The 17,404-nt window shown below is 36.7% G+C and overlaps 1 protein-coding gene across 2 annotated transcripts in view; it reads left to right on the plus strand.

Annotated features, from left to right (window-relative positions):
* LOC103611779 (E3 ubiquitin-protein ligase HERC2) overlaps nt 1-17,404 on the plus strand; it is a 103,949-nt gene that overhangs the window by 22,596 nt on the left and 63,949 nt on the right. Inside the window, exons 4-19 of one of the 2 annotated variants that reach the window (XM_017728588.1) lie at nt 3,950-4,169; nt 5,815-5,915; nt 6,671-6,827; nt 7,632-7,742; nt 8,064-8,235; nt 8,817-8,990; nt 9,609-9,797; nt 10,403-10,554; nt 11,366-11,523; nt 11,970-12,083; nt 13,434-13,685; nt 14,587-14,780; nt 15,309-15,509; nt 16,143-16,371; nt 16,446-16,570; nt 16,967-17,145. In XM_017728588.1, coding sequence (XP_017584077.1) covers nt 3,950-4,169; nt 5,815-5,915; nt 6,671-6,827; nt 7,632-7,742; nt 8,064-8,235; nt 8,817-8,990; nt 9,609-9,797; nt 10,403-10,554; nt 11,366-11,523; nt 11,970-12,083; nt 13,434-13,685; nt 14,587-14,780; nt 15,309-15,509; nt 16,143-16,371; nt 16,446-16,570; nt 16,967-17,145 — 2,728 coding nt within the window. The remainder of the gene's footprint in view (nt 1-3,949; nt 4,170-5,814; nt 5,916-6,670; nt 6,828-7,631; nt 7,743-8,063; nt 8,236-8,816; nt 8,991-9,608; nt 9,798-10,402; nt 10,555-11,365; nt 11,524-11,969; nt 12,084-13,433; nt 13,686-14,586; nt 14,781-15,308; nt 15,510-16,142; nt 16,372-16,445; nt 16,571-16,966; nt 17,146-17,404) is intronic. The other variant, XM_017728589.1, reaches the window with a different exon arrangement.

Genomic DNA, 17,404 nt, shown 5'->3' on the forward strand with positions numbered 1-17,404 from the left:
GACAGCAGAAAGCTAAAAGCTAAATGCCCTTTAGGCATTATATTCTTTGTTGGTATAAAATAACATTGAAAGCCTATTATGGTTTTGTTTCTGAAGGAAATTATGTGTATGTGATTGCATTTTTGTCCTTCCCTCTAATTTTTGAATTTGCTCATTCTAGAGGTTTGAAGGGTCATTAGAAGCCTGTTAAGCCAAGCCAACTGCGTCCTTTATCTCCTCTTCGTCCAGTGGAAGTAGTGTGTAGTGGAAGGGGAAAGAGAAGACAAAATATAAAATTCTCTAGGAAATTAGAGCACATTAGTTCTGCTGGTGACAGGAATGTGTACTCATTATAACAGTAGTTTCATGCCAAATTTTGCTTGAAATGTGTTTCCAAGTCTGAAATCTCTCCACACTCCAACATCTATATTTGCTGTTACTAAAGTTTATTAGTCAACCTTGAAATACTTCAGTCTGGTATTGGCATTTTTAAGGTGTCTAATTTACCTGTCAGAAGCCTGTGGCATTCCCTAAAAGAGCTAATGAAATGAATGTTAAGAAACCACAAAGCATGTTAAGTTATTTCTTTGTGCTGCTAAAACAGGAGCAAACATGCCTTTGGACATGCTACCTATCTTAGGCTCATGGCAGGTTAGTGTTCTGGCTGTGGCTGAGATGGTTTAAGAAGCTGCTGTCTTCAGCTGCTTGTTTTGTCCCCTGTTTTGCTCAAATATCTAAATAACATGTCACTTCTTAGCGCTGTTCTGTCAAATAGGCTGGGTTAAACAATTCCAGTGTTTTTCCTTCTAATGTGGAGAACTCTGGGCTGGAGGAATTAAGAAGTGAAGATGCATAGTTGCATTGTTCGCTGAGGGGAGGGAGAGATGTGATAAATTTTAACAGAAGAGGGTAAAACCCTTACCTATCTCTACTGCATCCAGAAACATACCTGACTGTAGCTGCCAGTTAACAAGTATTCTGCTTATGGTGGTCTGAGAATTTAAACTGGTGTGGTATGACTCCAACTCCTACAGTGCAGGTGCAGATTAGGTAAATAATGTCTCCACCCTTCACAGAATAACTGGCAAAGCATAGCATTGCAATGGATGGTGAGCATCAAGGCCTGGTGAAGTGACATGTGAACAGTTTTGTTTAGAGTTCCCTGTAACCTTCTCAGATGAAATTTGAATCGTTACTATTAATAAGCTATTCTCTCATTAGACAGTTCAGTTCATCAGTAACAAGTGTTGTGCAGGTTTGAGGGTTTATTGAAATGAGTTTCACCATGTTGATTCCCAGATGGATTTAAATATTTTGAAAGATTAACTAAATTTTTTGTAAATATAAATTTACTTATGGAATAAAAGAAGATTTAAAGTGAGGAAGTGTATAGATATATCTCACTTAAATAGTGTTACTTTTAATAAAACAAGATAGTCCTTGGTTCAGTTTTTAGATGTCTGAGTTACAAGGATACTATAACCTGTTCCAGCCTTTACTACACTTTGTATATGAACTTTGTTTTGCATTCTTGAAATACTAAGGAAGTTTGTATAAAGTATTTACGAGTGGAATTATTTAATTTTGGTAAAAAGCCTTCCTAAAATTGTAGCCTTTTGTAATTGTGAAGGCACATCCTTCTCCCCCAGCTTTCTTAACCTCCCCCTAGGTCTGAGATCATTGAAACATGTCAAACCCTAAACCTTAACAAGGCAATTCTGCTGACAAGAAATTTAATCTTGCTTAATTTATGTAACACCTGGATGTCATTGTGGCTGATCAAAAGTGGTTTGAAAGGAATGCAGTTGCAGACTTTCAGGGAAAGTTCTCTGTAAAGTAATTGCTAGCGGATTGGTGGTTAGGTGGTCTCTGCTTGAGTCTTTAACTCTCAGAAACAATTTTAGAGGGTTTCCACAATTGAGTAACTTGCCAGGCAGGAATGAAGGATGAATGCTGTAGTTCTGTATTACTCGACAGACTGCTGAGTCTATTGTCCAGTGCTTGTTTTCTGTAGCACCAAACATGGACTCTCTTCCCCAAATGTAAGTGTTAAAATGCCTTCTCTTTTCTTCATTGACTATTTCTTTGCTTTTCCTATGGATGTATGAGACCATAATTTGGGAAATGAATCTGCAGGATAAAATTATTAGTCAAAACCAACAGTGTTAAGCAAAGTCTCTTTGTGAAGAAGAGAGCATGGTGATTTTGTATTTCGGTGTTGTAGCCTGGTGGTATGTAGAGGTTGATAGGACTTTAGTGTTCAGGAAGGGAGGAGAAAAGTCCTGATTTTTATGTCTTTGGATGGTTTGCTTAGAGGGATCATGAAACTGGGATGTCAATATTGACTATGTTCTGTTGTGGTACTCTGAAGTATGTGCTGCTCGATGGTTTGTGGGTTTTTTTTGTGTGTTTTTGCTCTGTGCTACAGAGTTCTTTGGGAAATTTTGTGGAGCTAAAATAAAGGATGGTGTGGCTTTTTGTCAAATTTCTTGTTGGTTTTGCCAGATTTCTTGTAGTTTGAGTCAGCATGTATAATTGCTGCTATTGCTTTCATCTAGACTGCAAGGAACACTTTTTAATCTAATCTTTGTTGTTGAAAAATTAAGTCCCTAGTAGTCAGGTGGAAAGATGTGAATTGCCTCAGGAAAAGGAATCTAACACATTATGAAATGGTGAAATGTGAGTAGCAATGTTGAAAACAGCCTGGGGTGATGGCTGACAGCAAACCTTAAGTGACTATGCAACGTGATCCAGTGGCAGAGAGGGTTGCTTGAATTCTTTCCTGGGAACACAAAGATGCGTTGCAAAGTGGGGACAAAACTTTGAAATACTTTTTACAGTTACAGCTGCAAAAAAGGTTTTATACCTCCTTAGATAAAATTTTTGACCACAGAGACTACCATAAATGTGTCTAAATTTCTAGTTTGGAGGCACTTGTTCCAAAAAATATGTTGGTTTTGTGTTGGTTTTGTATAGTTTTGGGGTTGTTTTGTTTTGGTTTTTTTTGAAGTGTCTTCTCACAAGCTGTTTCTTACATATATGCAGACATGTTTTTTTCATACTCCTTAGTCAGGTGTCATTTAAAACAAAGGAACTTCTGTGTAGCTGCCAGGCAAGCTGTGGTTGGCTTAGGGACAAGTGTAGTAATGCAGTGCAAAGCAGAGTGGGGTGGCTCAGTGATCAGACTGTTAATGAAGGGACAGAAAAGAGCCCCTTTAAGAATGTACTTTGTTGATATTTGTCCTAGGAATTAAAGCTACAGAGTATATAAAAATACAGTTTCCAAATTTTTGTTTTAGAGTGGTTTTGTGTTGTTGTTTTTAACACTGTACTTTACCATCTGTTATTAGATTACTAGGACTTTGGGCTGGTGCCTCCTTACTCCGGTGAAAGAAAGGGAAAATTAATATTCTAGCACTGGTACATAAGTCAGATGTTTTATTTGCTAATAGTACTTGAAAGCATCTTAAATTTCTGACATTATTTGTTTCAGAAGCGTAGCAGCTCTTTGCAGTGATCCTAGAGCTTCTGAGAGTAGTTTTATGACTTCTGAGAAACTTAAGATAATGTGTATTGGGTGCAAAATGAAAGCATATTCTTGTGGGGACTTGCAAGGGAGTTGCCTGCACTTAAGAGAAGTCAGATTCTGAGGTTGGATGATGATAAGGATTTGCTGTCTAACTTGTTTTTTTGGAGTGCATAAATATTTTCTGTGAGGTTTTAATTTCAGACATGAAATATGAAGGTTTAGATATGTTTAGACAAAAGCAGTTTTGATGATAACCTTTGTCTAAACACGTGTTTGATTGTATTTATGTTGTACCGTGTGCATTCAGTATAGAAACAGGGAGTTTCACAGGGGGTTCAGACTTCTGGTCAGTTTACGGTTTTCAAGTGGTCTTTATTTTTCTTGGTACTGGATATAACAAAGATGAATGCCCATAAAATGATATCTGTCTTTGATTCTCAGATGTGAATGAATTGAAGGAGTGCCTTCATGTACTAGTGAAGGAACAGCAAGCTCTGGCCACACAAACTGCAACAACAGCTCTTTCAGCTGTGAGGCTAAAGCAGAGGCTGGTTATCCTGGAACGATACTTCATTGCTTTGAACAGAGCAGTTCTTCAGGAGAACGTCAAAGTAAAGTGGAAAAGCAGTAGCGTTCCTCTGCCTGCTGTGGATAAGAAAAGGTAGTAACACTTCCATGAACAAGTTAATCCATTAGAAAAGTCATAGAAAGGTTATCAACCTTTCTATGTCTGTGAGAGCTTAATGTGATTTATTCCTCCTTGTGAAACATTAACGGTAAAGAAACTTCTTATTTCTTAAGATGGCTTTACCATATTAAGTGGTGTTATCTGCCATCAGTCCTCCTCCTTGCCTGGTGCTTTCTTACAGTGTCTCTGTACTAGTAGGTTTTTATTGTAATACATTGCTGTAGATATTAAACTTTGAGGTATAAGTATACATTTATTGAAGTATTTCTTTTGTTCTACTCAGCTAGAAAGTATGGGGAAGTCTATTTCAGAAATGATGCTAATGGAAATTACATAATTTCAATAACATTAATGTATTTTTGTCAATAGTTGCTCAGTTAAAGCACATAAATTAAAAAATACAAATACATAAAAGCAGAGCACAGAACCTTGGCTTGGGTGAGAAATGATGTAATTGTGCATTTTATAGGGAACTATTTCAAGAGAAGGAACTGAACAAGGAATTATCTGATTACTTTTCATGTCTGGATAGCTATCTAGACCTAAAAATAGAAAAATCGATTAGATAAGGCATTAAAGAAAGTGTTCAGTAGCTGTCTGACAGAGCAAGCAATCTGGCTTGGGAAATTTTTGTTAGGTTGTCTCTAGCTTCAGATATGAAAAGAGAATGTAAGTAAGATATCACAACTAGCTATTATGGAATTGGAGTTCTGACAAGGATGTCTTTCTTTGAATAGACTGTTCTCTTGAAATTTTTTTTCAGTTCTGATTAAAAAGAGCACTGATATCTTTAAGTTATCAGATTGCTAAAAATGCAAGTATAATTTCTTGAAAAAGTCCTAAGCAGTTCACTTTCTTTGTAATCTCACAACATACCAAAATAGACTTGGTGGTTCAGTGTTGGAAGCAGTAGGGCATCTCCTGTTGCTGACTACAAAGGGGAGCTTACTTAAAATAGTGTGATTGTCTGCATGAAAAGAGAAGTTAACAGAAATGAATATAAGTCCAGTGGATATTGCCAAAAGTTGAAGCTATCTGTCTTCCTTAACCACACAAGTACAGAAATTGCAAAGAGAGATTTGTAGCATTGACACTTGAATAGAAAGATAAGAAGTGAAAAAATGGGTGGAATTAATTATCAATAATTAAAGATTAATTTTAAAAAGTCTGTAAGCTTAGTTTATGCAGTCCAAACTAGCTAAAAATACAGACTTCCCGAGTAAATAATTAGTACATGAATTACCTTATGTTTGCATATCTTTAGTAAAGCATCATAATTTTGCTTTGAGTAACTATGGGCATTTTTTTTGGTGGCAGCCTATTATGCCAGTCTGGTTTATATTTTTCTCTGTGAAGCTTTGTGATATTGGACGTTGAATTGGTTCTTTGAAGTGGTTGAAGTTGAACTTTGGTTGCTGATGTTTTGATGTTGTCCACCTTGTTTCTCAAGATACGGTTATGCTTCTTTACAAATAAAAATTGTGTAATTGTATATGCATGCATATGGCTAAATTATAAAATTGTTGAATATGTAAGTTATACAAAATAAGTGTAACATAAATATATATTATTATTCTATAGAGTTATTGAATCTATTCATACATAATTTTTTTTTTAGCTCAAGACCTGTAGGCAAAGGTGTAGAAGGACTTGCACGCGTTGGATCCCGAGCAGCACTTTCATTTGCATTTGCTTTCCTTCGTAGAGCCTGGAGGTCAGGTAGGTCTGCTCTTGAGCATATTGAATATATTTTTCATTTGAAGCCAGTTGACTCATTAAAGCCTGTGTGTGTGTTAAATATTTGCATAGAACTATAAGTTTATAAATGATAGATTTGCATAATTGCGTTTATGTGATACTGTGCCCAACAATGTTGTTGCTGATCAAAGCCACCCAAGCCAGTATCAATGTTATGTTTTTCTGGGATGTTTTATGCTTAGGAAGGTAAGTTGGGATTTCATGAAAAGCATGTATTTTTAATGCTCAATTTCAGAAAAGTTGGATTTATTCTTCAGACAAGGTCAAGCCACTGTATTATTACATGATAGTAGCAGCTTAGAAAAAGTTTTGAGTGTGAAGCTTGTGTTTAGTTTGTGTACTTGTCAGCAATTGTCAAATTGCAGAGGTTGGCAGAATTGTCCCCTGTGCCACTAAACCTGCCTGTCTCAGTCTGCACTGTTTGGTCAGATGGCAGGTGTGGGCTTACTCTGTCCAGCCAGCCCTAGTTCACCTCTTTTCTCAGTGGCTGCATAGTGGAATGAGCTGGTTTGGGTTTTCACCTTTCTGAATTTTATTTTTTTTTTTGGTGAAGATTTCTTCAGAATATTCAAATATTCATGTGAAAATTGAGAACTTTGTCTGTAGGAAGTAACTTGTATCTTGTGTTGAAAAAAAGCTCCGCAAAATGTTGTGTACAACAATTTCTCTAACTTTTGTAAAGATGGGAATTTAACTTCTCTTGCTGTATTCCTTAGGTGAAGATGCAGACTTGTGCAGTGAATTGTTACAGGAATCACTTGATGCACTGCGAGCTCTACCAGAGGCATCCCTTTTTGATGAAGGGACTGTATCTTCTGTGTGGCTGGAAGTGGTAGAAAGAGCTACTAAATTCCTAAGGTCTGTTGTGACTGGGTAAGTTTCTTTTTTTCGGCTCTTAAATGGCAAGCTTGCATCTCTCAGAAGCCCGTGGTATAAACATAATGATTTATAGAATATTGGAAAGATTTCCTTCCTTTTCTAATGTTGTTATACAAGCAAGCAAAAAATTAATGAACTATTGAAATGATGCTCTTTAAATATGATTTAATGATTTTAGCTGCTTAAGAAAAATCCGAATTGGAATATCCTCAATCACTGCATGAAGACTTACCCAAAAAATTGTGTTTTACTAATGTAAAAGTAATTAATAATAATAATATTACCAAAGCAGAAGAATGCTTTGGTAATATTGTATACGTGCACTCTTAATTAAGTACAGTAAAATAATACAGATTTCTGTGCATGAGGGAAAATACACTAACACTGGACTTGGAACAGTCCCCTGCTCTTCACTGTTATTTAAGTAGGCTTCAGGTTACCTTTTTACAGTAGTTACTAGAAATTCTTTTCAATACTGGAACTACATCCTTAAGGTGAATATCATAAAACATAAAAAACATATTTGAATTTCACATATAAGAATATGTGTTTCATATTCTTAGCAAGTTTAATAGAACTGTTGATAGATAGCAGAACTTGGGGCATATTTAAAGCCTAGCTGTTATTCTAAAACTTGATCCAGTTTGGAATGTGTGGGCTTTTCTTCTCAGCTGTTTTCATCACCACTTCAGTATTTTTCTGTAAGTTTAGTGGTTCTTGGGGTGCTGTAGATGCTTTTGATAAGCAATTATGTATTATTTTCTATTAGTTAATGTATATTGTTTGACTTTTAAATAGAGATGTGCATGGAGCTCCCAGTACCAAGGGGCCAGGAAACATTCCTTTGCAAGACCAACACTTGGCACTTGCCATATTGCTTGAACTGGCAGTGCAGAGGGGTACACTAAGGTGAGAAGCATGAACACTGATTTTTAACCATCACTGTCCGTTGGAATGGGCTGACAGTCTTCAGTTTTCATGGATTTGGGTTTAATGTAATAATTGTGGTTCAAAGCATATGGACCTTTTCACTAAAGCAGTGGTGATTGATACCTAATACTATCTAGATTGCAAAATCCGTTTTTTATATTTTGCTAATCTGTTTAAAACACAAAGCCCTGACATCTGATTTTGCTAAACTTCCAAATGTAGAAAGGGAATTGTATGGATAACGTAACCCAGTGTTTCTAGGGATGCTTATTAATAGAAAATGTTGATTCCCTCTTGCAGCCAAATGTTGTCTGCAGTTATGTTGCTGCTTCAACTTTGGGATAATGGGACGAGGGAAACGGACAATGAGCGATCTGCACAGGGAACAAGTGCACCCCTTCTACCTTTGCTACAAAGATTTCAGAGTATAATATGTAATAAAGACATGCCCAATACTGAGGAAGAGATTCAGGTACTTATTCTTGGATTATTTGATAGGGGCATTATGTTGGAATCAAATTTCATTTGCCTGGCTAAAATAATCGTAAAATTATCCAAACAAAACCGGGAGTGGTGTTTTCCATGTAAAATCTATGTACACCACGGTTGTTTGGTTTTCATGTGAACATTTGAGTTTCTTGAGGTAGGGGAAAGAATATCACAGCATGGTTAGAGGTAAGCATTGTTTCACAGTTAATGCTGTTGGGATAATGAAGTTAGATGTGGCTAAGTAAGTTTTCTGCATATTTGGATTGTTTTTATTCTGTGTTTAAAATTAATTGAAATGTAACTCTTAGTGAATATTAAAGGGGTTGATAAAACATAATAAATCAATTTTATCATGCTTGTAACTTTCTATTATATACACTGACTATTTTCTCAACATGCATGTTTCAGATTTTTCTCTGATGTAAAAAGAGGATGTGCAGAGTTAGTTCATTTTCTCTTACACTTGTGCAGATAGTCATCTTGTCTAAACTTTATTGTGTCTCTATGTGTAGTCTCATAGATACACCTTGAATGCTTTTCTGACTCCTCTTTTCTCTTTTCCAGCTTCTGACTTACCCTCTAAGTCCAAATGAAAGTTTTCTGAGGTATCTGACTTTGCCACAGGACAATGAGCTGGCGATTGATCTGAGACAAACAGCTGTGGTGATCATGGCCCATTTAGACCGCCTTGCCACCCCATGTATGCCTCCACAGTGTAGCTCTCCTACATCTCATAAGGTAATTGTTTGCAATATCAAATACAGTAGGATGTTTTCCCTGAAAGCATAACTGAATTTCAGAATGCAAGGAAAACAGCTCTTAAGAATCTTCAAATTCCTTTCTGATTTTCACAACATAACCTTGAGTTCTGAAATTTGTCTTACATGGGTAACTTTTATTACATCAGCCCTTTTTCAGTTGGCCTTGGAGTGCAATTTTATGGTTTATGAACCATTCTGTCTTACCACACTATGGCTAATTCTGCCATACTTTGAGCTGTTCCTTGTGTTTCTCAGAGTAAATTCGCAAGACCAGACTTTACAAATGTTGGGGGTCTGACGTACTAAAAAAATAAAGAAAAAAGTAAATGCCAACTTTCCAAGTTGAAGAATCTCTGAATCTCTTACAGTAGATATTTATAGCTCATTTAATACCAGACTGACCTGAATATGATGCATGCAAGTCCTTCTTTTTGGTATCTTCCAATTAGGTAGGTTTTATTGACTATTGGCACGAATGACAGTCTCAGATGTGAATATATTTGGCATAAAAGGGTTTAAAACATAATTTGCTCTGTGGATTTTATTAAGTTGTGTATTTCAAAATTTGGTACTTACAGAATTTCTTTTTTCCTAGGGGTCACTGCAAGAGGTCATTGCTTGGGGATTAATAGGTTGGAAATATTATGCTAATGTGAGCGGTCCAATTCAATGTGAAGGACTGGCCAACCTTGGTGTTGTACAGGTTGCTTGTGCAGAGAAACGTTTTCTGATATTATCTAGAAATGGAAGAGTTTATACACAAGCATATAACAGTGATACTCTGGTGAGAGTTTTTTACATGTTTTTAAAAATCTGTTCTGTATTACTTCATAAATCTGCTCTTCTAAATATTTATAATTCCTTAGGAGAGTAGTTGGAGATGTGCTGATTTCTGTGAGCTTTCTGTACTGTTGTATTTGAACCTTCAGAAATACTGGGTTTTGTCTCTTGTGTTGATCTGATGAAATGCATGTGGATTCTATAATTTCTATCAGGCTAGAGGTTATGGATACAATTATAATTGCTTTTATTGGTATGCTGGCCTTGGTAGCTTCCAAAATTGGCATATATGAAATGGATTTTACTTTTGCAATATAACTGTGTTCAAGCTGTGTAGTTTCTCAAAAAAATACACTGTAACAGAAGCCTTTGTCACTCAGATAGCCTGTAAAGATAAACACCATTTTCATATGCACTGAAGACCTATGAGTATGGGAACAAATAACTTCAAAGCATTGCTTTTGTCATATTTGACCGTTTTTTTTCTTCATGCCTCATTAATTTGAGAGCAAAGTTTTGATAAAACTGGAAATAGGAAAACTGTACCTAGTTATGTGATGGAAAATATCAGCAGTTTTTGTAAGCATGTTGCTTTTGTTTCGTTTGCAGGGACCACAGCTGGTGCAGAGCCTAGCTTCCAGAAATATTGTGAAGATAGCAGCACATTCAGATGGGCACCACTATCTGGCTTTGTCAGCAAATGGTGAAGTTTTCTCTTGGGGTTGTGGAGATGGTGGAAGACTAGGTCACGGGGATACAGTGTATGTATTAAAAATAGTCATAACATTTATTTGCAAGTGTTCTGAATTCATTGTAAAAATTATTTTGTTGTGTGTATAAGCAATGTTCAGCATTTGACATTTGGCTCTGTTACTGAACAGAGGTTGCATTCTCCCTGTGTGTTTTCTCTGTCTGGAATATTCCCAGCTCTCTGTTAATGCTGCTTTCTGAAATACTTGTAGGTAGAGGGTGTAGCAGTGAGCACTGTTAGTAGGCCTTCTATTAATGGTTTTATGAATCCAGAACACATTTTCTCTGTAGTGTTGACTCACATGTTGGAGCGGGGTCATAATTTTTTATGCAGTCATGTTATACATTATTCCATTTTTCCTGTACATTATTGTCCTGCTTTTGTGTAGAAGCAGTCTTCTACAACAGTACTGCATAGGGGGTGTACATCAATACATTTTAGAGATTTTAAGTGTCTTCCCCCAGTACAGAATTCCCTCTGAAGTAAAAGAGAGACTACACAGGGGTTATCAGTGTCATGAAATTAATTGTTCAGATACAGTAATTAAAGGCAGTATTTTTAACAACAAATTTTTTTTAAAACATTGCATGAACTAAGTTGGAAACAGAAGTTGCAGTTGTTAGATACTCCTTCAGTGGTTTCTATGTTGTTGAACAATTTGAACTTAATTTTGGCTTGTAGCTCTATTTATATTTTGTTACTTCAGACTGATAATAAGGCTTGCAGGTAGAATTGCAGCAATTATGATGAGCATGTCACACCTTTTATCAACTACTCATCAAATCACCTTTTGTGAAATATGTCACCTTCTCTTTAAATAGCCCTCTGGAGGAACCGAAGATGATATCTGCTTTATCTGGGAAGCAAGCTGGGAAACATGTTGTTCATATTGCGTGTGGAAGCACCTATAGTGCAGCCATTACTGCTGAGGGGGAGCTGTATACATGGGGACGAGGAAACTATGGCAGGCTTGGTCATGGTGAGTTAGTTGATATCTTCAAATAAGTTATTAAAGAATTGTTTAGTGCCTGTCACAAATGATCTTCCATCCCACCTAAAGCTGATTTGAGAACCTTCTGTGGCTTCATGTGAATTGAAATAATTACGGGAGGGATTGTCTCAAACCCACTAAATTCCTGTGAGTTATCTGGAAGTAAGCAATTGGGTGGAGAAATAAAATCTGCGGTGTTCTCTGTTCCTTTCCTCGTGAAGCTAAGACTATTTCATGGGTTAAATCCGTGTTGGATGTCTCAGAAACCCTATGGGAGCTTAGTCATGACACTCAAATCTAAAAACAAAACTAACCAACACTGACCTACACCCACATAGCAAAACATCCAAAAGCAAAAAAGCAAAAAAAACCAAACAAAAGAACCTGTCAGGCCTTCTGGGCTTTTCTTCTCACAGAACTACTTTGTTTTGAAGGTTCCAGTGAAGATCAGACCATCCCAATGCTGGTCACGGGGCTGAAAGGACTCAAAGTTATTGATGTGTCGTGTGGGAGTGGAGATGCTCAGACTCTTGCAGTTACTGAAAATGGTTAGTAGTAAACAAAACTTAAAAGTTTTAAGTAAGCTTACCTTTCCTTCCTTTTACTCTGAAGGTGTTTATACTGCAGATATGCTTATTTCTAGTGGCTTGAATTCTGTAAGAATTTGAAGCTGAAATTCCTTCTGGGGAATTAAATATGTACATTTATACATTTTGCATATAATATTGCAGAGGTGTTTCCATGCATAGATATGCAGTATGTTCCTTATGAATATGCAAATATATTGATTTATGGTGTATATATTTCATGTAAGTTTGTAATGGACACACAAAATAATACATATATGTGCATGTGTCTAAATTTTATTCATTACTGTATAAGCGCAAATATCTCATGTTGTCACAAGAGCCAGAATTCAGAGTAGGAGAGCTGTCTCTGTTAACCCTTTGGAACTGTCAAAGAGAAACTGCATGGAAGTTCATCTTTCCAACGTCCCTGACCAAGGTGCCTAGGATGAGATAGATTCAAAACTTGCATTTCATTGTGTGAGGTTAAGCCCTAAAGTCATCTCTTAGAAAGCAGATAGTTCTTGGAAGCTAATTGTTCCTTTGAAATACAGCTGGTTAATATGATGTGCATTATTTAAAAACAAGTGTTTGCTCATGCAGGAAATGGAAACCCAGATTTTATCCATTTTTTTTTTCTCTTGGTCTCTGCCTTGCATGCTTCCATTGCTTATCAGAGTACTTGGGGACTAGCTTATGCAAGCAGGGAACACAAATGCATCGGAATGTAAAGCAAAACTTTGTTTGTACATGCATGGGTTTACCATTCTTGAACTATAATTTTATTTACTGCAGATGCAGAATGACTTGACTGTTTCTAAGTTCCTACATCAGGACTTAGATTTAGTAGTGTATTTCAAAAGAACATGATAGATGTGGTGATTTAATTTCATTTTGAGAAATGCTTGAATGATATAAACTGAAAATTGAAATAGGCTTCACAGACAGTTTGGCCATTTAATGTGGAAAACATTTTGTAAGTTCTTATAAATAATAAAAGAAACCAGTTTTTAATTTGCTTGATTTACAGTAAATCCTATGCTTCATATATTTTTAAGAAGGACTTTCCATACACTAACAGATTTTCAGTGCATGTTCTATGTTGCACTTTTTATGTTCAGTTTTGTCAGCATGAAAGCTTTTCAAATATTATTCTTTCTTATTGTCACAAACAATTAGTAATTAATTTGGAACTACTTTTCTTAAAATAAAATTTAAAATCTGTGCTTGTTATAGAATCTCGGGTTTTTAAGAACTTACTTGTTAAAACAGATGAGTTAATTACATGAAAAAGCAGTGCGATTATTTTTTTTTTTTCCTCCTGATGTAAAGGCCAGGTGTGGTCTTGGGGTGATGGAGACTATGGAAAACTGGGAAGAGGAGGCAGTGATGGTTGCAAAACTCCCAAGCTGATAGAAAAACTTCAAGATCTGGACATTGTGAAAGTACGCTGTGGGAGTCAGTTTTCTATTGCTTTAACCAAAGATGGCCAGGTCTACACCTGGGGAAAAGGCGACAATCAGAGACTTGGGCATGGGACGGAAGAGCATGTTCGATATCCCAAACTGCTGGAAGGCTTGAAAGGTAATTATCAGAGCTGGAAATATTCCGAAGTTCCTTTTACTGCTGTTGGAGTTTTTTATGGGACACAAATGAACCCAACTTTAAGAGTGATGATACCATGTACTGTGTCATATTTTATGCTGGTAGCACTGAAAAAGGTAATAATGTGCATTTCCTGTTACTTCTGCATTTATACCTACAAGATTTTAGCAGACTTAGACACTATGTCTATGCTTTAAATGCTGCATGTCTTGTGTTCTCATTATTCTTATTGCTTTTCTTTTATTAGGTTCACAGAAATGCTTATTTAAAGCACATATGTTTGCATTGTCATGCAAATAAGTATATATAAAATATATTATTAGATTAAGGCAGGTGAATGGAATAAATGAAAATAACAGACAACAAATAGTGTCATTAAAGTTGCGTTTGCCTTTTGACTAGTTCATAGCAGAGTGAAAATTACGTCTTTCCTTTGTGAGAAACCTGAGGTTCTGTAGGAGATGATGAGGAAGAAACATTTTTTATTGGTCTGTCTTTCCTTTAAATTATTATTCATATATGTTGAATGATCTAAATGAGAACAACTACTGAGCTAATGACTACAAATAACTTCACAGTCTCTCATCATAGATGGGGAGATGTTTTAAAAAATCTTTCCCGAACAGGTTTCTATGTAGAAGGCACACAAAGTAGAAGATTTTTTTTAACTTGTAAACTTTCATACTTACCTGTCTCTTGGTTTTTGCTTTGCTGTACTCTTCCAAGCCACTACTGAGGCAGAAATGAGACTCTTTGACATCCATAATATGTTCCTAGTTAAGCGTGGTTGTAATTATCATGGTTTTCCTTCTCTCTGCTATTTTTCTGTCAATGATTGTAATATCCAAGTTATATTTTCAATATCTAACTTTCCTATCAGGGAAGAAAGTGATAGATGTGGCAGCTGGATCTACCCACTGTTTAGCACTGACTGAAGATAGTGAAGTGCACAGCTGGGGAAGCAATGATCAGTGTCAGCATTTTGATACTTTGCGTATCACTAAACCAGAGCCCGCAGCTCTCCCGGGATTAGACACAAAGCATATTGTTGGAATTGCTTGTGGACCTGCTCAGGTAGGTTTTATTTTTGAATGATTTGGTTTTTACCTTTCACTGAGGTTAGTTCTGTATTCTAATTCTGGTCCTTCTTTCTGTGCTTGCATGACGTTTTCTATTCTTATTCTGAGTAAATGAAGGCTTTGGGAAAAAAAAAATCTTGTGCAGTTGTTCTGCTGAAAAGGGGTGATTAGCTTTCCCTCTCTTGGATATTCTGAGAAGTAGCTATTTACTTGTTTTGTTTTGTGTGGCACAGCAATGGAGGAGTTGTCAGCATGTTGTTTCCTGGGGCACAAATAGTAAGGTATCTGGACTGGGTATGACAACACACTGGAAAATGTGATGGGAGAGTTCTGGATCCGTAGGGTTTTATGTATGTTTACAAGGATGCAAGTAGAGCATTCTCTTCCACGGTTGTGCTGGTATTATTTCCACATGAACTATTGCTGTTTGAGGGCAGATTTAGCTTTACACTCCTATCTGTAATCAGTGTCATATTTAGAAAATAACCAACTGTGGAACTTTGTGTATTGTTTCCATTTATAGAGTTTTGCTTGGTCATCGTGTTCAGAATGGTCAGTAGGCTTGCGGGTACCTTTTGTGGTGGATGTTTGCCCCATGACATTTGAGCAGCTGGATCTGTTACTGAGACAAGTAACTGAGGGAATGGATGGATCCTCTGACTGGCCCCCTCCTCAGGAAAAGGAGTGTATGGCTGTGGCAACGTTAAACCTTTTAAGACTTCAGGTACCTCCAATTTCCTACACTTTGAGCAGTCATTGAGCTGAATGTTTTCACTAAACTGCTTGGATGGAAACAGTAACCTTTAATGTGCCTTAAAACACTTTTATTGGCTTTAGAAAGTGAAAGAACTACACTATCATTTTATAATTTGTCATCTAGTGTTGTTTTTTTTTTTCCTTCTTGACAGCTTCTGGGTTTCATTAAGAATGAACTATAAAAACAATACCTAAATGGACTAAGCCTTGTATACTCACTCAGAGATTTTGAGCATTTTTATGGACTTTAAATAGCATTTTTAAAAGTGAATGATCTCTTTAATTGGTGTCTGACAGTCACTGAAAATGTGCTATGTTTTCTAGCGTGATGTAGTGAGGCAGAAACAATTTAGGTTATTTTTTAGGTTTACTGCAGAACTTCGGGGCTTATAGCTACCATTTGTAATCTTTGAGTATTGGTTTAAATTCAGTATGTAGGCAAGCCAGAATTTCCCTTTAATTTTACAGATTTGCAGGTAAAAGTTTGTATCTTGGTCACTGAACTTACTTGCTCCAGGATCGACTTCCCCCCCATTCCCACCAAGTTCATACCACTTGTTAATTAAAATTTGCCTTTTTTTTTTTTTTTTTTTTTTTCATTTTTCATGCTGCCATTAGTCATCAGGTGGATCCAGAATGCCTTGGCTTGGGTTTGGGCAGTATCCTGCTCAACAGCCTGAAGCAGACAGTGGTAACATTGGCGAGCAACGCTGGGGTTCTTAACACAGTGCAGTCGGCGGCTCAAGCGGTGCTGCAGAGCGGCTGGTCTGTGCTGCTGCCGACGGCGGAGGAGCGCGCCAGGGCGCTCTCAGCGCTCCTACCCAGTGCAGGTTGGTCCTCAAAGTGAAGCCTGCTTGTTTAAGCCTCACTTTTTGACTTCATTACTAGCTTCTTCCGTTCGTAGTTTCAGGAAATGAAATGAATGTCAGCCCAGGACGTAGATTCATGATTGACCTCTTGGTGGGCAGCTTGATGGCTGATGGAGGCTTAGAGTCTGCACTGAACGCTGCTATTACTGCAGAAATTCAGGTATGGTTCATCAGCTCTGCAGTTCAGGTTCTCCTTGGGGCACTGGATTTGTTGCTTTTATAAACACAGAGTAAATGTGCCTTCAGTTGTGAACTGTGCAGCAGCAGCTACTGGCATGTGTGTCCACCATGGTTTTGTGGAATTTCTCTACTCTTTTTTACCTTCGCCACCTTCATCCCTCTCTTCGCCTTTCTTTTTGCATTATAATTGTTTTTTAAAAAGTGTGCCCATGTGGTTGTTACAGAATATGCAATAGACATTTTGTCTGGTAGCAACTGTTCCATTTTGCCATAGGTAAAAGTAACTTGATCTTGTTACTGTGAATACTTGTTAACAAATGTTTCATAATCATAGTGGAGGTTTGTGTGTTTTCTTTAACTTCATTTACTTTTTTAGGATATTGAAGCAAAAAAAGAAGCACAGAAAGAAAAAGAAATTGATGAACAAGAGGCAAATGCATCAACACTTCATAGGAGCAGAACTCCATTGGACAAAGACCTTATTAACACTGGAATCTATGAATCTGCAGGAAAACAAAGTTTACCATTAGTTCAGTTAATTCAGCAGTTACTGAGGTAATTGCTTTGAATTTGTCTTTTACTTTTGTAGAGATGTATTTAGATGTTCTGTGAACTAGTCAGCTAAAGGATGGTAATTTTGGTTAGCAAATAAAGTCTTCTAGCATTTTTAGCTCCTCAGAATTCAGAATACTGAACGTTCTCCTAGCTTATCTGTGGTTCTGCTATGTTATCTTTGCTGAGGAGCAATGTTCTATACTTAATTACCCAATTTTAGAAAGACTGCCTTGCTTTTATGATTTTGATACTTCTTCTC

The sequence above is a fragment of the Corvus brachyrhynchos genome, unplaced genomic scaffold, assembly GCF_000691975.1.
Source record: "Corvus brachyrhynchos isolate BGI_N302 unplaced genomic scaffold, ASM69197v1 scaffold92, whole genome shotgun sequence".
NCBI lineage: Eukaryota > Metazoa > Chordata > Aves > Passeriformes > Corvidae > Corvus > Corvus brachyrhynchos.